The sequence below is a fragment of the Fulmarus glacialis genome, unplaced genomic scaffold (genome assembly GCF_000690835.1).
Source record: "Fulmarus glacialis isolate BGI_N327 unplaced genomic scaffold, ASM69083v1 scaffold4458, whole genome shotgun sequence".
Lineage (NCBI taxonomy): Eukaryota > Metazoa > Chordata > Aves > Procellariiformes > Procellariidae > Fulmarus > Fulmarus glacialis.
Window position 1 is genome coordinate 39,308 of NW_009228782.1, and position 21,084 is coordinate 60,391.

The 21,084-nt window shown below is 42.4% G+C and overlaps 1 protein-coding gene across 1 annotated transcript in view; it reads left to right on the forward strand.

The window, feature by feature from the left end:
- FSHR (follicle stimulating hormone receptor) overlaps nucleotides 1-21,084 on the forward strand; it is a 50,893-nt gene that overhangs the window by 26,286 nt on the left and 3,523 nt on the right. Inside the window, exons 4-8 of the mRNA XM_009583584.1 lie at nucleotides 4,569-4,640; nucleotides 6,850-6,927; nucleotides 10,273-10,341; nucleotides 10,461-10,535; nucleotides 16,500-16,685. Of these exons, the coding sequence (XP_009581879.1) occupies nucleotides 4,569-4,640; nucleotides 6,850-6,927; nucleotides 10,273-10,341; nucleotides 10,461-10,535; nucleotides 16,500-16,685 (480 nt within the window). The remainder of the gene's footprint in view (nucleotides 1-4,568; nucleotides 4,641-6,849; nucleotides 6,928-10,272; nucleotides 10,342-10,460; nucleotides 10,536-16,499; nucleotides 16,686-21,084) is intronic.

Below are 21,084 nucleotides of genomic sequence, written 5' to 3' on the forward strand. Positions count from 1 at the left end.
AGGTGGGCTCCGTGCCAGCTTCCCATGTAGTCCACGCTGAGGGAGCAGAGCTGGAGATGGAAGCCTGTACTCAGAGAGGTCCCTTGGCCCAACCTTCTGCTGCAGACCCTGCCATAGACCTCTGTAGCCCTTCCTGGTCTGACCCACCAGTCAGAACAGCTGGCACAGGCACCCCTGTGTCTCGGTGTAAAGAGATATAGCGAGACCCAGCTGCAACCAGCATGCCAAAGCAGGGGGACTCGGGTACCTCCCCATTGCTGGGCTCATTGTGGTTCTTCTGAAGTTTCCAGCCGCGGTGGCAGTCTGGCAGGGTACGAGACGCGTGGTCTGATTCCTCACAACAGTGCTGTGGCTGTGACAGAACTGTTAAAACACAATTCAGAAAATCTCACAGTTTTCATAAAAAAAAAAAAGAGAAAAATTAATCAGTGTTAATGCCTGAGGCTGAACCTAGGCACCATAGCCCATCAGTTTAATGACCTTTGCAACACGTTGCTTGCTGCTCTGTGCTGCTTCAAAAATAGTTGTATCGCTACTAGGTCTTATTTATGGGCAGGCAAGAAGCTCTGGCTAGTCTTGTCAGTCCTCTCATCAGCTTCATAGGCTTGTTACAGCCACTAGCTGAACATTAATATGCATTTATCTCTGCCAACTTGGGTACAAATACATTTCTCGCTCACCCCACTCCCTCTTACTCCCGCATCATCGTTACTGGTATGGCAAAAACACTAAGGAGAGAAAAATGCTGAAAAAATGCAATGCTGAAATACTCTAAACCTTCTAGAAAAATGCAACCTTAACTTTCTCACCAGTCTTTTAGAAGCAGTGAAGAGAATTGTTAATTGGTCTTCTTGGATATATGCCAAAGAGACAGACTGCTTCAAAATGGTAACTTATTGACCTTTTCATGGGTACAAGATTATTTATCTGGCTCTCATTAGGAGAGCTGTGGCATTGTCTGTTTAATAATGTAGTGATGGCTTTTCAAACCTATTTTCTTTCCAAAATTAGTTCTCGTGTAATGTGCATCCTTTAGTTCTTTTTTACAGTGGATGTGTCAACATCCTGTATTAAGCAATCTCAGCTTAAAATAGAAAGATTTAAATGTAACACTCCTTTCAGATCAATTTTGAGGGCATACAGCTGGATTGTTGGAGGGGAGGGGAAATGTAGGTCGCAAAGGCATGCCTTTTATCTGCAAAATAGTTTGCATTGTGGAGAGCAGACCCCAACTCCAAAGTCTTGCAGCTGCTTGTACCTTCCTGGTCTTATTTCGTGGAGGACCTGACACACATGTACCTGGCATGCTTCCTAAACCCAAACCTGTATTTGCTGCAGATGCAGCAAAGGCCACAAAATCGCTGACCCTTTGCGTGGAGTTGGCTCTTCAATAAAAAGAAGTGATGCTTCACTCCTTCCTTTTACATGGCAGCCTCATGGTTAAAGACCTTGCCCCAGAAGCGGGTGTTGTGGATTGTAGGCTCAGCTTAGCCTGCAAGGCTGGGACACGAGTCAGAGGAATCTCTTGCTGGAGTCAGGCTCACGTGCAGTATAAAGTAACCAGCATTAAGGGACACAGAAATAATGCTTCCTGAGTGATGTTGTATTTATCTCTGCCTACCTTGGGTTTGCAATTTAGCAAATACTCACAATAAGTTCATGAGGCGAACTGTGTTCCCAGTTTTGTCGGAGTAGCTCCTACCAATTTGGTGTAAAAAAGAGCAGGCGTGTTGCTATATCTGGAGATAAGCAGCCAGAATCTTCCAGGAATTAGTTTCTGAAAGATTTTTTTTTCTCTGCTGAGCATGGTGCTATGTTTTCTTAAGTGCTGACTCCAGTAAGCCTTTTCAGAAAGACAATTAATGCTTTGGAAAGCAGCCATCAGCCATCCAAAAAACGGGTTCTTACCGAGCTGTTTATGCATGGCAAGGGGGGACTTAGTTATAACACAGATTAGAGAGGACACTTGTTTAAAGTGAGGGTGCTAAGGATGTATATGTTATATGGTAAATATATTGACAAAACTGTCCTGCAGGAAAGATATTCAGTAAATTGGATTATCTACATTCTAACAAGATTATCCACTTAAAGGCCTCTGGAGATTTGCTGGTTGAATAAAAAGAGAGGGAAGATCTAGGCTGCAGTCTAGCTAAATATTTTTTTAGTTCTTTTTCTGCAATTAATTAAAAGAACATCCTCTCCTGCTCCTAATCACCATTCTGTGCCTCTCTGCAATCAGTGCTTTGTGCCACCTGTAGATTTGCTTCAATACGTAATGATTTGTCAAAGATGCTTTTCTTTTCATCTCACGCTACTCAGTTGAAACCAGTACAAATTGAGCCCTGAACACTTTGGGATTACTGGGAAGGTCAGGGCTATGGCATCACCCAAGGCCTTGAACACGTTTTTTCACACATGTATGGTGAAAGCCCTGCTAACCAGTGTAGCATTTTGATATGTTGGGAGTAAGTTGCCATTGAGCAGTGTTTGAATAGCATGTGTTGAAGTACCATCATCTTTCATTACTGCAACATAAGGATTGAGATTTTCTGGGGAAAGTACTGTAGAAAGGAAAGCCTCTCATGTCTTCTCCTCTGTCCTGCAGTAGCCACACACTACTTGGCAGCAGTTTGCTTCTTCATTTACCTACTAAAGGAAATGCATGCCATAATTCGTATTTAACAAGTGGCTCGTAAAAAGAATTGCATGATTTTTTAGCATATGACTCGTTTAAAATTAAAGGCAGCTTTCAAGTAAAACCCTGTACATCTCCAGTAATTTAGAGAGTGTACTTTAAAATACTGTAGGGGGGGAGTTACAGACAGGTTCTTCTTCCATTGCTTCTAATTTTTTCGGCTAACTCCTTTTACAAAGTATGAGTGCAGAAGTACTTTAAATAACAAGGGCCTTGTGAAATCCACCAGCTTCATTAATCATGCTTTCTATTTAACTATATGTAATAATTTTTCAAAGGCATTTTTGTAGAGCTTTCTTGGTCACATGTGGCAGCTGTTAGTTTTAAGCTAATGCAGTGTCAGACCACTCTGACTCCTGAGACAAAACAGTCATGACATTTCAGCAACTTTCCCAAATTGGCTTCTTGAATATTCACTATACTACTTTAATTTTTTCCTGCATATAATGCATTGCTTTTTGTTATAAGATGAGACAGGTAACAAGTTGGCTTTTCAACATCTGAGGATATCCAGATAGCACCTCAGGGAGCTCAGAGCAGTACTTAATGCAAGTGAATGACTATTTTATGGACCTATGTGTCACCCTGAGTACCCAAATGTAGGATTTGGTTGTCACATGGAGGTGTTCAGTTTCAGTTCAGATTATGAAACCTGATAGGTTGCAACTCTCCTGAAATAATCTACGTTCATGATAAACATCAAATAAATGCTGTTACTTTTTCCCAGTCTCAACTAGTGCTTTTCATCACCATTCAACTATTCAGGAATGAATCTGCAAAAAAAAATCACATCCAGTAATGATGAAAGAATATTGTTCTGTTTAAGTGTCAAGATAAAAAATACCTTCCATATACTACTAATACGTTCCTTAAGAAACCAATATTCTCAGTGGAAGGTTACCTTCTCTACCATCTCACATGTTAAAGATATAACTAAACTTTCAAGAACCCAAATTTTCTCTTTGTTTGGTAGAGTCAAAATGAGGTATTTGGTGACTGGGGAAACCCTCCCAGCCGGTCAGAGCCCAGCACTGGACCAGCTCCGCTTCCCTCCTGCGTTCAGCCCTCCTTCCAGCCATCAGCAGCCGCCAGCCACCTCCTGCTGCATGGCAGTATCATGTTTGTCCTGCCCTTGCTACTGCTCTGGACAACAAAATTTGCTTAAATTAGACATGGTACAGCTCTGTGGATACCTTTGACTGTGTTTCCTCGCTGGCTGTGGGCACGGGGTTGTCCTTCAGAGTCAGCGTTTCTGGGGTGGTGTTTCATGGACAGGAACCGTAACACAGAGGCCAGTGATGCTCGTCGTGGTGGGAGGGTAGTTAAATACGGAGGCTCAGGCCCATTTCCAGTCACACAAACTGCTGAAACGCTCCCATGCATTTGGTTCCTCACTATTGGAGATGCTGGGGAATAAAGTGGCCTAATTCTCTCTTACTTTCATGAAATAATGTTATTTCTAGTGGAACTAATGTATCCTCTATTAGAGTAGAAGGTTAAAATTGTGGTGAGCTGATACTTTTGTCTTAAAAGAGCTACTGTGAAAATAATTATCCTTGTCAGTGCAGTTGATTTCTTAGAATATGGTTGGGAAATTAATACCGACAGTTCTCTGAGATCATCAGGAGGGACTGTGTAATTATCCAAGATAGGGTTTCTCCCTTGACTTCTGTGGGGCAGAATTCAGCTTGTGCTTTGGAGAAAAACCTTTCTACGTTACAATGTCAAGTTTCCTATGGGCAAATCCCCCGTTTGTGGCTAAACTCTGCCTTTTGTGGCTGCCATTTTAAGTCCAATGTTCTTTTTTCTTTGTTAATTATTGCTTCGTTCCTGGAGCAGAGCGAATAATCTTTATCTGTTCTCTCCTCCTTAGGTTAATATCAAACACTGGCCTTCGGTTTTTACCTGCTGTCCATAAGGTGCACTCTTTCAAGAAAGTTTTACTGTAAGTTTTAATGTTTGCTTTTCACTTTTTAAAAGCTCCCTTTGAATGCTCTCCTGCTCCAGCAAAACCTTTCAAGACGCGATTCCCCTTGTGTTCACTTATTAGCTTCATGGTAGCGTTTTGGGTTCTAATTTTGTAGGCGTTGATGATAATGTGGCCTGAAAGGTCTCAGTTCTTGGTTCTCTCAGTCTCCCTTCTACAAAGTGTTATTTTTCTATTTATAGACTGCTCTTCTTTTAACTACACTATGAGTGTGTGCCTGGGTGGCCCAGGGGACAGATAACAGCCTTTTAGTCCTCTTTCATCAGTTGAAATCCAAACCAGGCTGGTGGCAGTGGAAATTTGTTGCCACCTGGTGACAGTTCTCTGGCCTGCATGGGAAGAGTTGCTGATCTCGGAGCTGTTTTCTGTGGAGAGGTGGCCACATCACAGAGAAAAAAAAAAGAAAAAAAATCACAGGGAAATATCTCTACCATGCTCGTTTTTTTCACTGGCAGTAAAACTGTCCAGGGAATGAAATATTTTTTTCTATGGAAAATTCCAGTGCCAAGAGGGAAAAGAATATTTGTGCAAAATTTTGTGTGAAAGCAGGCTTTTTTTTTCTGTAAAAACACCTTTTTTTTCTGTAAAAAATGCATATCAGAAAAAGCTGGACTTTTTTTCACTGAAAAAGATCTTGACATAATTTTTTCAATCAGTTCTTAGTATAATTGAAAGCAGAAAACCCAGGAAATAAGCAACTATTTCTTCTCTTCGTTTGGACAAGACATATGGTTAATGCACAAGCAAAGTTCTGCATGTTCAAATCTTTGATTAGAAGATTTCAAGCTGCAGAAACATTATTCCTGCAATTGTCCTAGTAATGGCCATTAATATAAATAAACATGCATAGAAAACATAGAGGGAGATGCCTGAATATAGCATGTAAGGTAAGAAGTAAATTTCTGTAATATGCTTGACATACGTAATTCTGAGAACTGCACTTCAGGGCTCCCCGAAACCATCAAGCAAATGCAACAGATGCAGAGCTACAGAGCCTTCCTCCTGTGTACCTGTATGTTTATCATCAGTCTTAACTAGGCTTGAATTATTGTGTCCTGCTGAGCAAGAGTTAATTTTTTTTCAGGTGAAACTCCTCACTTTCCTGTAAGAATGAGTAGGCCTTGATACTGCTTGAGTCTCAAACTAGACCTCGGTTCAAACCCTGGGCCCGCTAAGGTCAACAAGAAAATTCCCGTTGGCTTCAGTTGTACCAATATATAAGTACCCAAGATAGGTCTTGACGGGTCATTGATGTTTATAAAGGGCTTGTGCAGATCCTTAGCAGAGGGGTACACTTCACTTGTACGGGTGCCGTGCTCCCTCCCTAACTCCTACCTCTGCTGACCTCAGTTGGCAGAATGAGGCCTCTGTGTAAGTGTCACTTAATGCACAGTGGTGGCCGTATTCAACTGTCAGCATGAGATAATTTTGGAACCACGCTTAATTTCAAGCTTTGCAGATAATTCATTTCGTTCCGTGCTTTCCAACAGAAACAGCATGAAAACAACCATATCCCCAGTCTAAATTATGAGTAATACTGTTTAACTTCTTTGAGGTCTATTTTGAGCAAGCAACAGAACGTATATCTGCCGTTCCTTTTTTCGTATCAGTCAAAACTGCTGAAAGACTGAAATGCTTACTTCAACAAACTGCATTGACAGGGGTCCCGCGTCTTAAGTTCTTAAGCACATACAAAGCTTATAAGCAACCCTGTTGACATCGGCAGGGGAATTATTCCTGGGCTGGTAGGTACCCTGCTGAATCAGGCCAAAAAGGCTAATGGCTTTTCCTTCTTCTGGTTGGGAGGCTGCAAGAAGTGGTGGCCTCGCAGCCCCTCAGCTTGCATTTTCTGGGGAGTATGTTTGCTGGAGGAACTATTTCATCCGCCTCAGGGTTATAAGACCCAAGCTTTTATACATTTTAATGCCTTCAACCTATTTGGGAGGAAAATATGGGGGTGTTGGAAATGTTTTGCTCCAGTCTTTTTTACCAGGAAGGTTTGTGCTCTGCAGACGAAATGTCTTAAAAACTTAAGTCATCACCCTCTGCCATTAATAGTTCCTCAGATTGACTATAAAGAAAAATACTATGTTTGAAATAGCATATCACATTGAAAGGCTCGCAGAGGTACAAAAAGGTGTTGTTTCTGTTGTATTTTACTTTTCAGAGATATTCAAGACAATATCAATATACGTACAATCGAAAGAAATTCATTCATGGGCCTGAGTTCTGAAAGTGTGATTCTGTGAGTAAGACATAGAAAATCCATTATTCTCCTCATTAGCTCATTTATTCTCCACAACAGGGTCAAGGAAACCAGGGGATGGGCACTATTTTATGCACTTCCAAATTCAGCTTGGCATTTTAGACTTCTCCCCTACCACTGAAATATCTGTATTCTGTTTTCCTGCATGAAAAATGAATGCTTTTGTGGTTTTTTTGTTGTATTCTAATCCTGCTCTTTATTTTAGAAGCACAGCGTAGAGCAAATTTAGTAATTACTGATGCCAAGGTTAAACATATTCCACCTATGTTCTGCGTGATACAAATTGTAGGATGGCATGACTCATAAATATTTACAGTCAGACACATCATTCAAAGACGTTTATTACTCAGGCAAAATATATGTAGATGTTGTGGAAATGCTGTATATTTGTACACAATGTTAATGCATTGATACAGGCCGGTTCACAATGCAGTTTCAAGCTGCGTGGTTAGATTACTCTACATTTGACTGGAGCAGTCACGTTTTTTTAATGAACTATCTGGCTTCTTTGATCCTTTCTGTTGGTATATCAAAATGTACTGTTTGCTTGCTAACAAGCTGCCTTCATTTCACCTAGCCAGTGGCCAGACTGGAAAAATTCCCCACTGTGTGTGTGCAGTTTACCTCGTATACCGAAGCAGACAAGCAAGATCTGATTGACTGATTGGGCTCACGTTGATTTTGGTGGGAGCAAGGTCAGACCATCAATATTTGAAGAGAGGCCAGTAACAAGTCACTTAGCTGTTCTGTCTCCTTTTTCCCCATCAGTTATGCACAACCTCTGTCTATGTCAAGTTCCCTGAAGTTTTAAACACACACACAGAGTTTTCTCAAATATATGTTCAAGTCATGATACCCAAATGTACTGGTTTATCTTCTCTCCTGTAATGATAATATTTGCTACTCAGGTGGGACTTGGTATTTTCAGAGTGCTGCGCAACAAGTAGTGTATTTGTTCCCATCATACCACTAAGGGGTGAGATAGATATCCCAGGTTTTTACTGTGATTCGACCTCTCTGTGCCACTTGAGCAGCATGAAATTGGCTTCCCTCTCTCCCTAGGATGTCCCATTGTTTATATGATTACTGCCTGGGTATTGAAGGATAGTCTTCTCTGAGGACTTAAGGCTGCTGGTTTGCTAGCAAAATTGGCCTGGGGGGGATCGCGTCCTCTTCCTGCTGCTTTGCCCTGCCTCCTGCAACAGCCCCATTGCCACGGGCTCCCCGTGCCCGCCGGTGTGTGCAGGGGCAGCAAGAGCTGTGCAAGCAGACCTGGCCACCACCCGCCTGGTCAGATGATGTCCTGATTCTGCTGTAGTTCTCCCTTGGGACAGGGGCCCTGTGTGTGCTCTTTGAGGCTTTTCTTGTGCTGTGATGAACTTGCCTCATTTTAGACCCAAATTTGCTGGGTTTCTATACAAAACTGAAGTCACTATGCAGTGCAATAGAAAGTTACTGTTACAGCAACATCATTTTGTGAAATCAGGCATGGCAAGATGGCATTAAAAACACCCTGGACCCATTGAACCCCCCACAACTGAGACCAAATTTTAGCAGGTTTAGCTGCGGCAGGCTCCAAGCATGTTCAAGCCAGTAATTTGGATTGCGTCTGATCTTACACTGTGCATGGGATCCGCACAGGCTGGAACTGTGGAGACATTTGGTAAAGAAATGCTAGAAATTTATGGAAGAAATTCACCTTGCTTCCAAGTCTGCATGCCACTTAGAGCCTAAGATAGAGCTTTCCTGCCCTGAAATAGGGTGTAAATAGTATCTCAGGGGCAGTGGCCTCCTGCACCAGGTGAATTTTAAAGTATGTTTTAAAAATACTACTATAGCCATGAAATAGTGAGTAAAAGCCCATATGTCCAAGATCTGGATCTCTGCCTCCGTTGTCACTTGTTGCTAATGTAAGAGTTAGTGGAGTCAGTAAGGATGCTGGTTGAAGTGAGGGGAGAATTTGTCTCAATAGAAACTTGTCTATATAAAGTATAATAAGGTCTTAGGATTTAGGTAAAATTTTGTTTGCTCTTTTTACTACTTGAATGCGATTAGCTAGGTGACGGGAGGATATAGTCCACGCCGAATTGCAACAGAGACTCTTGATTTTACGACCTTAGTGTCTCATTGTGTTAGCATCATGTTCAGTGAGGGAACGCAGTAAGTGCTAATACTGTGATTAAAAGCATTTATATCAGCCTGGCAGCTACGAATAGATAAGATCAATGTAATATAATAAATGTTTTAAATGCTATAAGCAGGGACATGTCTCTCGTCTGTGCCTGCTCACTCATGTCTAATAGTGCTTGCAAGTGAAGGGGATGGTGACAGTTCTCCTGATCCAACCTGACAGTCATTATAGACACGGAGCTATGTACATCTGCCTGTCATGGTCAAAAGGGTAGTCCTTTCAGCCAGACCCATAACTGATTTTCATGCTGACCTTAGCTCACCACCTCACCTGTTGGAGAGGGCGTGAGTTGCAAAGTGACGTTTAAAACGAGATGGAAAATTACACCATAAAGATGATGAATATAACTGACCCAAATGTAAATTTTTAGGACCATGAAGGGAACACAGGGAGGGGTGTTAAATGTTAATTAGTTAAAGCACTACAGTAAGAACTTGGCGGAAAGCCCCAGGAGCTGCAATTCCCAGGTTCACTAGCTATGTCTCCTCTTGGGGGAAGGAGCCCAGAAGGTGGGACTGGGGCAGCAGAGCAGGGAGGGGGCATAATTTGTCGAGGCAGCAGATGTAGGAGGAGTCTTCCCGGCTGCCTTCTGCCCTCCTGCCCAGCTCGGTGACAGTCAGCCTCCCTGCTCCCCCTGCCCCGCTGAGGACATGAGACCACCGCAGACAGCAGTCTTTTTTTCTAATAACTGGCAAAGGTTAAGCTGTGGCCCAGTGCTTCAAAAGCATCTTGAAAAAAGTAAAACTAAGTGGCACCGACAGCACCAGCAGGAAAGATCCTGGTCTCACCCCTCCTGGGATTAACTGGAACGGCCTCACTGGCTCTGCTGCAGCCTTCCCAGGGGAGCCGTGAGCAGCACCAGCGTCTTCATCAGCTCTGCCCTTGCTTCAGAAACTTACTCTAGCTATTGTCGCTGATGGTATCGCTCATCTGCCCTGTTCATGTCTGTACTCTCCAAAGCCTTCCTCCAACTATTGGGATCTTACAAGCTAGTATTCATAGAAATTTCATCATTTGAATATCCATTTAATAATTTTATTTGTTTGAGATCACTTTCACTGATTTGAATTACATACATTTTAGTTATGAAACATGAGTAAGAACCCGAGTCTTCTTTTTTTCCTCTATTGCAGATGGCTAAATAAAAATGGGATTCGGGAAATTGAGAATCATGCATTTAATGGAACCTACCTGGATGAGCTGTAACTATTTCTGTTGTTTACTATTCTGAAAAGCAATTATTAGACGGTAGTAACTGCTGCAAGCTATTTTTTTTTTTAATCTCAGATTGTTTTAGCATCAATATTGTTGTGTTTTTCAGAAATCTAAGTGATAATCACAACCTAGAAAAATTACCAAATGAGGTCTTCCAAGGAGCCAATGGGCCTGTTGTTTTGTAAGTAATTTTTTTTTTTTTTCATTATTAATTCCCCAGAGAAGAACAGAGAAGAACATGTGAATGCCAGTCTGGATTTCAACATCTCACAAATCTTGGAGTTCAAAACTGGACGTGTAGTTCTGAATATAAAATAACTGGAAACCGCATCTGAAATTTCAGTCTAGAGCCATGTTTTCACTTTGTCCTCAAGTGTTTGGGAGTATTTGGATCCAGGAATTTAGATCCAGATTCCTCTCCACAGTTGATTAAGTTCTGTAAGAGAGTAGTTCTGCTTTGCTTTTTTTCCAGAGAAAAATGCTGTTCGTTAGTTTTTTGTTTGAGCAAAATCAAGAATAGGTGAGTGGGTCCTCGGTGCTTAAATCTGAATTGCTTACCACTGAAGATCTGCCCCTGCATCTCTGAAGCTTAATTCTAAAGATAAAATCCCTACCTTACAGGGATGAGGATTGGGATGTCCCCTGTAGGGATAGGTATGAGATATATCTCACGCAGTTACTGCAGGATGTCTTTGGTGGGCGATTAGCTGGAAAGCGAGATCTCAGCAGTAGAGAATTCAGCAGTAGGGTGCTCATGGATCTCAGTCGCCATTACCCCAGGTCGCAGTTTGCCATGGGGTCTGAAAATGCCTGTGAGTGTGCACAAGCCACAACACATAAGAGCTGCACAAGAGACATGGGAGTCTTTTTTTGTCTCACCAATTCATCAGAGCCTTTCTCTCTTCCCGTCTACTCTGGATGTCCAGAGAGGGCTAGGAGTCACCCAGAAAGAGTGAAAAGGGGAGCTGTTGGAAGATTTTACACAGAGATTAGAGAGGTTAGAAATCTAAAAAAGAGGGAGAAAAATGTTTGGTTAGCCTTGAGTTCAGATCAGAGCTTTTCTGAAGGCCTTTTTTCCATGTTGTGATGGTCAGTGCACCTGTGATATCAAGAGCTATGGTATGGGTTACTGCATTCTGCTCCACTTCCATCACTCCCTCAAAACATCTTCCTTCTTTGGAAAAGACTGCCAGTGGAGCATTTTTTCAGCAGTAATATCATTGATGTTTCTTTGGAAAAGCATTGTTTCCTGTAGTGAAAAAATAAATGCATTTTCTTTGCAAGCTGTAGCTGATACAATCATATTCTGGAGGTTTATCAAATTGATTTGGCTGTAGTTCAGATTCATTTGATAGTTCAATTTCTAACACCGAGTTATTTGTGTAAGAAGTTTTCTGTTCCATTACCAATACATCCACTATTCTATGGATAGGAAATTACCTTTTTATCCTGACTGAGATCATGAAAGAAGAGCCTTCTTACTCATTGTCACTGTAGTGTACACCAGGAATGCACTTTCACTTGTGGAAATGATTGACCCATAATGATATCTTTGCTGGGATAAATTGTGTTGTTGCAGTCAAATCTGTGTTGCAGGCTGCAATATTTTACTTGAATGAACGTCAGGATGTTTTAACTCTTGATCTTCCTGAACCAGTGTTCTACAGTCAATTAATACCAACTTCTATTTTATAATTCAGCATATTAAAATAATGTGAAAGAAACACAAACACAAATAGTAATGTCAGAAAGCACCAATCTTAGCCCTTGTACAGGCTACACAGTTTCACGAATCAATTCTTCTCTCAGGCTTACAGCTCTTGGCTGAATTAGAATACTGTCTCCCACAGCATTCTCCTAGAGAAGCTGGCAGCTCACGGTTTAGACAGGTACACTCTTCACTGGGTAAAAAACTGGGTGGACGGCCGAGCCCAGAGAGTTGTGGTGAACGGAGTTAAATCCACTTGGCGGCCGGTCACGAGCGGTGTTCCCCAGGGCTCAGTTTTGGGGCCGGTCCTGTTCAATATCTTTATCAACGATCTGGATGAGGGAATTGAGGGCTCCCTCAGAAAGTTTGCAGACGACACCAAGTTGGGCGGGAGTGTCGATCTGCTCGAGGGTAGGAAGGCTCTGCCGAGGGACCTGGACAGGCTGGATCGATGGGCCGAGGCCAACTGTATGAGGTTCAACAAGGCCAAGGGCTGGGTCCTTCACTTGGGCCCCAACAACCCCATGCAGCGCTACAGGCTTGGGGAAGAGTGGCTGGAAAGCTGCCCAGAGGAAAAGGACCTGGGGGTGCTGGTTGACAGCCGGCTGAACATGAGCCGGCAGTGTGCCCAGGTGGCCAAGAAGGCCAACGGCATCCTGGCCTGTATCAGAAATAGTGTGGCCAGCAGGAGGAGGGAGGTGATCGTGCCCCTGTACTTGGCCCTGGTGAGGCCTCTTATAAGGGCGCACTATAAGAAGGACATTGAGGTGCTGGAGCGTGTCCAGAGAAGAGCAACGAAGCTGGTGAAGGGTCTAGAGAACAAGTCTTATGAGGAGCGGCTGAGGGAACTGGGGCTGTTTAGCCTGGAGAAGAGGAGGCTGAGGGGAGACCTCATCGCGCTCTACAACTGCCTGAAAGGAGGTTGTAGCGAGGTGGGGGTTGGTCTCTTCTCCCAAGTAACAAGCGATAGGACGAGAGGAAATGGCCTCAAGTTGCGCCAAGGGAGGTTTAGACTGGACATTAGGAAAAACTTCTTTACTGAAAGAGTGGTCAGGCCTTGGAACAGGCTGCCCAGGGAAGTGGTGGAGTCACCATCCCTGGAGGTATTTAAAAGACGTGTAGATGAGGCGCTTAGGAACATGGTTTAGTGGGCATGGTGGTGTTGGGTTGACGGTTGGACTTGATGATCTTAGAGGTCTTTTCCAACCTTAATGATTCTATGATTCTATGATTCTATGATCTCTTTTGGAAAGACATCAAGTTTTGCGTTAAAGAATTTCAGCGCTGACAGTAGGCAAGTAAATCAAATGGCTAATTACTCCCATACCTATAGACATTCCTTCTATACAGAAATACACTGTATTTCCAACTTGGAGTTTCATAGCTTCAATTTTGAGCCAGATTGTTTCATTTAATCATCTTCTGGTGCTCACAGAGCTGTAGTGGCTTACACCAGTTTTTACTGAAGTCCTTAGGAGTTCTCTGGCTGTGTCCTGACTCAGATGCAGGGCAAGGTATGGCTGTGGTCCATCCTATCCTTGCAATTTGTCTTCAATGGGAAACCCACATATGGGGACCACAGGAGAGCTCCAGTAGATCCCTAGCGCGACAGCTAAGTCCCTGAAGCACAGCCAGAGATCAGTTTAGATACCAGCATGGAGAAAATTGTTCTCACCTATCAGTCTACCCCTCTCTGATTTCTGCTCCACCAGCCATTTCTTGCTATTTCTATATGAACCTTTCAAACTTCATCAGCTCGTCAGGATTTTTGCTAATCCAACAGAGAGTCCCGGTGGGAAAGGGAAGTGACTGAAGGAGAAGGCAGATTCATTTTGCTGTTCCTGCACCGGCTGCTGTCAAGGCTGATGACTAGCAGCCCGGCAACAACAATACAAGAACATGTATTCTCGTTTGATTTCCTACTGCCACTTTATCGTCTTGTTCATTATGTTTACTTAATTCATCAAGCCTCTACCTAGAGAGGAACATCCCAAAGATCCTCTGCACTGAGGTCTGCTCGTGACAACTCAGTGGAGTAAGTTACTAAACCACCTGCACAATGTCTGTGTTTGCTCTTTGGGGGTCTGTCACTGGTGTATCAATAACTATTCCTAACAGACATGCCAACAAACCCTGCAGTAGTGTGCAAAGCACATTCCCTAACTCGCTTCTGTTTATGTGCAATAATGAGCACAAAAAGAAGGATTTTTAAAAGAAGAGGAAAATATTTTCATGGAAAATATTTAATAGTTATGAAATTATTTAGAGATGCCCAGAGACCCAGTAACATTTTAGCTATTTTTAAGTCTAGGTGATATTCCTATTTATATTTACTTGTTATTTCCACCCAGTGTAATAACAATTTGGACTCGGTAAAGATTTTTAGCTAACAAGCCAAAGAAAACATTTTCCATGCTCCTGTTCAGAATTATGGGCCCTTGTGAAGTTTCATAGGCTCTTAATGATGCCATGAGTGATGCTGTCTGTGGATTTAGGCAGAAAACTGCTGTTTAGTTGTTGCATCATGAGCATATATTCTAGGTGACACTTTTCATTAGGCAGCATACTAAGGGCAATAGTCAGTCCATGAAACAATCGAGGTTGCTCGTTGCAACCTAATTACCTCTTCAGTTGTCTAAGTCAGAAATCGATAGCCTAAAATTTCTCTTCAGCTGCAGCTTTTAGCTCCTGTGAGAAACAGGTCAGTCCAGAAAAACCTCAGGACCACAACATGGCTTCTCTCAGTCTGACCTCCAGAAGTTCAAAGTATTTCTGACTCCATGGATCCATCTCGCCCTTCCTGTAGAAGTCATGGCCCCAGATCAGGGTAGCGGAGTGGGATCTGTGTTTGCTCTGCTGCCACAATTCACGGTCCAGTTGTTGAAGGTTTTACATACCTTCAGAGCCTGGATGCAACGCCTCCAGATGTGGGCACAGCATGGACACAAAGATCATCTTTACCCACCACCAGTAACTGCTTTATTAGCTGCATATGAATTTGTTAGACTTGGCCACCCTAAGCTAAAGACCGTGAGTTCAAACAGAGCCATTTCCTGATATTAATTTTGCTTCTTACAATAGAGAACGGAGGTGCAAATATGTGTATGGTACGTAGCAACTGTCTAAAGTTTATTACATGCTGCTAAAACCTGGTGCCCCTCATGTGGCACCACTCTGCTGCATTAATACAATAATAAAAACAATTTGTGCATATTGGGTAATAGAGATCAAATAACATGTTGTCCTGACATGGTAACAGATGAATTGGAAACTGTATCTTGGAGGGGGCATGGAGAAAATTACAAATATCGTCGGTCCAATTCCTTGATTAGGAAAAATTCCCTTCTTTTGTCAGAGAATAAAGAACAGAGCAGCCTCAGCAAACACTGCACCCTGGATCAGTCTCATGCCATAAGAACACACGGGCTAAGGGAGAACAGGGTGATTTTGCATAGTCCATTTTACTCTTTCTTTAGGAGAAAGGAGTTTGCTGTCGCGAGCTGAGGGACACAGTTTGTGCCCTAGTGAGGGAAATGTGAGGACGTTTTGCCCCAGCTGTTACACCCTGGAGCCATGGGGATGGGTTCCCAAGTATCTCTTAGCCTGGAGATGGAGCACCCTTGGTCCTTCTTCCCTTTCCCCACCTGCATGGCACAAGTCAAGATTTAGTGTGTGCACAATGTTTTTCCCTCTAAAAGTCTCTCTTTACTACATTCGTAGCTGCTGCTTCCATCGCTGCCTTTGATAACCTGTCCCACACAGTAATTGCCTTCCACATAAATACATCTCTCCTAACCTCCTGTAATTTTGCCCCTTTCTTCACTTCAGTCTGTGCTCTCTTTGTTTCTTAAACCTCTGGAAATGTTTTGTTATTTTTGTTCCTCACAGTTTGAACCATGTCACTCCTGTCTCTCTTTAATCTCTTTTTCTTCCTAATGAGTACAAAACCTGATATCCCCAACCTTTCCTCACATTTGTACCCTGCTGTGAGCTTCTCTCTTTGTGTTTATTGCCTTTTCCACAGCAGCCTTCCCATGATGTGATGTTCATGTAACAAACTTCTGTTGTGATTTCATCAGCCTTTTTTATCCTGTAACAGTATTCTGGGGTATTGGGGCATTTACTACATTACTAAACACAGAATCATATGGCACTAATGGTTTATGTCCCTGCTAATTCTTACTCAGAGGGTTTTAGGATTTTTTTTGTTTTTTTCTCAAACCAGACTAACATCACTTGATTGTTGTTTGCAATATTAGTTCAGGTTTCCTGGAGGAACACCTAATTTATCCCTGGATCCTGTTTTCAGCATGGATTTCCAGCTGATCTATTTCCAACCACTACTCTGAGAATGAGTAGGACAGTCTAAAACATATATCCACTGTCAAGCAGAAGTAAATTTGCTTTTTACCAAGATTTTCATATGTTTTCTTAAAGGGATATTTCAAGGACAAGAATAAGTTTCCTGCCAAGTCATGGATTAGAACTCATTAAGAAGCTAAGAGCAAGGTCTACATACAATTTAAAAAAGCTTCCCGATTTAAGCAAATTTATATCTTTGATTGAAGCAAACTTCACCTATCCTAGCCATTGCTGTGCATTTACAAACTGGAAAAGACAAAAGTAAGTGATTTCATTTGTTTTCCTTTTTGGTGCTTCTCAGCAGTTCATAGTGAATTAAATAAACTTCCTCAAAATCTGGATAGGAAAGGTCTCTTCAGTGCAGGTAAGTAAATGGATAGAAATAAATAAATATACAAGACATACATGTTTATGCATGCTACACAGTGCACTGCCTCTCCATTCCAGGGGGGTAATAAATTTTGATAGTTGTGTTAGCATCAGCATTTTCCCCAGCTGCAGCTCCAGCCCCCACCTGTCATAGGTCCATCTTCCGTTGGGGCCAGCCGTCCTGGATCAGCCTGGAGCCACGCTGAAGACATTGAACAGGAAAAGTTTGATAACTTTTCAGGACGTAGCTGGAGGGAAAGCTGTCTTTGCAGAAAAATTGGTCAATACTTGGCCATCAATTCAGGAGGGTAACAGGACCACTGAGTGATCTTAAACTCTTCTCTCAGAAAGCCATGCTGATGTTGGAACACTGTCCAACCAAACACCACAGATATGTTATCTGTCGAGTCTACATACACAATGTATTTGAACGTGGTTTCTGAAATGGTTAACCTAGAGCAGACCACTTACACCCAAATCAACAGAGGGGTGTGGTAGGGTGGGGTGAATTTTTAGACTCCCAAAGTAATTTTCCATGCTTGTTTTAATTTTCCATTAGCAAGTTGCAGTGAGACTTCAGGTATCAGTGATTCTTATTGAGGTTTTTCGGCTGCTCAGATAGACTTTACATGTACATATTAACTAGCTAATGAACCTCCTGAATTTGTGCAGTGGAAAACATGAGGAACTGGTACCTACAGAAACCCTGTTATTGTTCGAAGTTCTTCCTTTATTGGATGTCCTCAAAGACTTGGAATTTGCCATGGCAGAAAAAAAATGTAGATCATTGTTACAATTCAAGACATTGTCTTCAGCAGTTGCCTAAAACTCAAAGAAAAGTAAAACCATGCAGAGAAAGCATAAACTATTAGTGGCTTCTATTTTAATACTTATAATAGCCATTTATTTCACTTTTAGCATTGTATTGTCACCAGGCAATGAAAGATAACTGATCTTGCTTGTGCTGATAGCTAATAAATATCACCTAGATATGTTTGCAAAACTACCTGTGTAAAGAGTGCAAGTCTGATGGTGGAGACTGGGGTGATAAGGGAAGTATCTGACAGAATACATCCGCCATTGCCCATTTTTGATCCCAAATGCTAAACTTTTCTCTAGGACGGTTTATCAGCAGGAGGCATTTTCACATACTTCTGCAGGCTTATGCAGGCCTGGTAGCTTGCTAAGCAGAAATGGGTCCAGTCCTTCCAGCACTGGTGGCAAAGTGGTATTTTCCCAAGAGTCCAATGGAAGCATGTTTAGTCCTGAATCTGCAGAGGGACCTTGCTATCACTATGATTGATATTGTTGGAGGTACTTGGCTTCTGGGCTGATTGGGCCAAATCAGGACCCAAATCCCAGAATCCACCCCTTAAATTAGGCAACTGGACTTTTCAAAAACAGAGTAAGAGTTTTTATTGAAGGAAAGCTACAGGAGGAAATGGTCCTGACCTTTTGGTAAGGTCTCACTATCTAGTCCCCTCACTTGGGCTTTAAATAACTTCCATGTGAAAGGATTATCAAGCATTGGAACAGGCTGCCCAGAGAAGTGGTGGAGTCACCATCCCTGGGGGTATTTAAAAGACGTGTAGATGTGGCACTTAGGGAACTAGTTTAGTAGTGGACTTGGCAGTGTTAGGTTTACGGTTGGACTCGATGATCTTAAAGGGCTTTTCCAACCTAAATGATTCTATGATTCTATGTCATGCTTGCCCCAGGGAATTGAAGCCCACAGCACTCACTTTCCCCTTAGTACAGCACCACTTTCGGAAGCCTCTGCCCTGGCAGATAAGAAGCCAAGGAGGACACTGATAGCCCTTCCCACAGCCTGGGCAAGTGCAATTTTGCAAAGAAATGCCAATGAACTGTGCAGAGCTCACATAATCCAAATGCGGATAGCCAGCAAGCTGGGCTGGAGCACCACGCGGCAGTGGGGCTGCTTCTGGAGCAACTCTGGTCACAACTTCACGGTCCCCTACAGTATCAGCTGTAATGCAATGGCAAGAAATAGTATGCAAATTGGACATGCTCTTCTTTATATGATGTATGGTTACTTGAATAAATGTGCACGTGAACTGTATCACCCTGGTCAACAGAACAAAGTTGAATGTATTTATATATGTTTTTAATAGTTACCAGACATATCTTTTAAAAAATATTAAGCGTAAATGCAAAATTATTAGAACCAATTATTTAGATCAACCCTTCCTGTTAACTGCTTTAAAACAAAATTAAAAATGATAATTTCTTTCACACAGTCATGTGTCTTGTACTGAAATTGGTGGGAGACTGATACCCTCTCTCCAGCTTAAAAAGAGAAAATGGATGCATTTCAGTTCAGTTTGAATACCGAAGGTATTACCATACACTTCAGCAGAGATTAGTCACACGTACAGTAGCAACACCCACATTCATTTCAAAGCAGTTTTCTTGACAGCTGGCAACAACGTGTATTATCTCTTTGGCGAGAGCTATGCTTGGTTCAGTGCAGCAGGCATTACTTGTGGTGGTGAGAACCGTGATGTGACCTGACTTGCCGTGCACAGGAGACGGTCGCTCTCCCGTGGCCGTTTGCATCTCAGAATACTTCCAGGTAGCCCAGGGAGGATAAAACGGATGCCTTGTCACCCCAGAAGTGCATTTCTAAGGATCACGGCAGCAGTTGGTGTTCATGTGGGAAAATCAGGAAGGAATTAAGACAGGGATGCGTGGCCCCTTTCTGGCTCCCCCATTTATGTAAGATTTCGCCTTTGAGACTTTTGCAGCACTCGAGAATCTTAGATAAAATAAGTTGCCCTCATGCTCGATCGTACTCAATCATGCTCAATCACTTCTCCCTAACCCATCTGCACCGGTGAACTGTCCCTGTTGTGCTAACAGAAAGCTTAAACCTGTTACAGTGGCAGAGCTTTCTAAATTTTGGAGGATGTTGCATCAAGCACAGCTCCGCCAGACTGAGACACAAATTGAAATATAGGCAATTTTGATTTTTTTTTTCCATTCCAAGAAGGATTATATGATAAATACTGATCTGTAGATTTATCACACTGGAATATTGTGGTGCTGGCCTAACAGAAGGTAAACTACTTTCTTAGGACAAGCCCACTGACATATGTTGAACTCCCCTCATGTTTTTCTGTGACTGGAAAATAATATCCTTGAAGTGTGGATAGGGCAGAGGCTGGATGTTAAAACCCTCAACTTGACATAGACCATTATGAACTTCAGCAAGCTTTTGGCTTTCTTTGACATAAAGATCACCTTCTGCCTAAACGAATGACATTGATACGACTCTGTCCTTACACTTGATCATTATTCTTTGGAGGAGCTGTCACTTGAAATCCTATTTTTTTAAAAAACATGGCAGCATCAGGAGTTGTGTTTGGGCCTCGTCTCATGAGAACATAATATCAGTTGCTCACAACTCACTTGATGTCACTTTTCAGTGAGGAGGATTGGTTTAAGATGGGGCTTAATACAGAACCTAGGTCGGGAGTGTTTATTCTGCTGAGCATGTTTCTCAGCACGCAAGATCCTGCTGTCACCAGATCCAGACAAAGCACATAAAATAACCACTTGTACAAAGGTAGTAATTTTTGTCTATTTTTGCCTGAGCACTCTGCCAATTTTAATGTTATTCTTTAAGTTGTCCTTTCTCTAGTTTGTTTTCAGAGGGTTTACTTGAGCAAAGCAATGTTAAACAGTAACAGAGGGTTACAAACAGACTGAACAAATGAACTATGTTACAATACCAACTGTCTCAAAAGGAAGCAAGCATCACTTGCCAAAAAAATGTTTTAACTTACTGCTCTGAATACACTGTACAGCCCGAAGGGCAAATATACCAGGGCAAAGAACTGGTAAGCAGTCAGTACCAGAGGATGGCTCTTCTTTCCCTTGGGAGTTTGCAACTGCCCATTTTATGTGCTCACAGTACAGGTAACCAGCCGGGAGACTCCGCACCACCCATCCTTGGAGCAACCAGGGCAGCTAACTCTGTGGGAACCTGATTTTATTTGGGACCGCTGCCTGTAAAATAATTCAAGAACGAATAAATTGTAATAATTGGAAATATTTAATTGGCCTGACATAGCAGTCTTATCAGGGGACAGATTTAGCTCCAGGCAGTGCCTCCATAATTTGGGAAAAGGTTTATTTTTAACTCATAACTGAGAAATGACTGGATAAAAACATTCCCCTCAGTTCGTTTATGAAGAACCACTAATTGCAGTAGCTTTCAGTGCCCTCGAGTGCCTGTTGCACTCAAAACTGAGGGACTTTCTTTCCCATT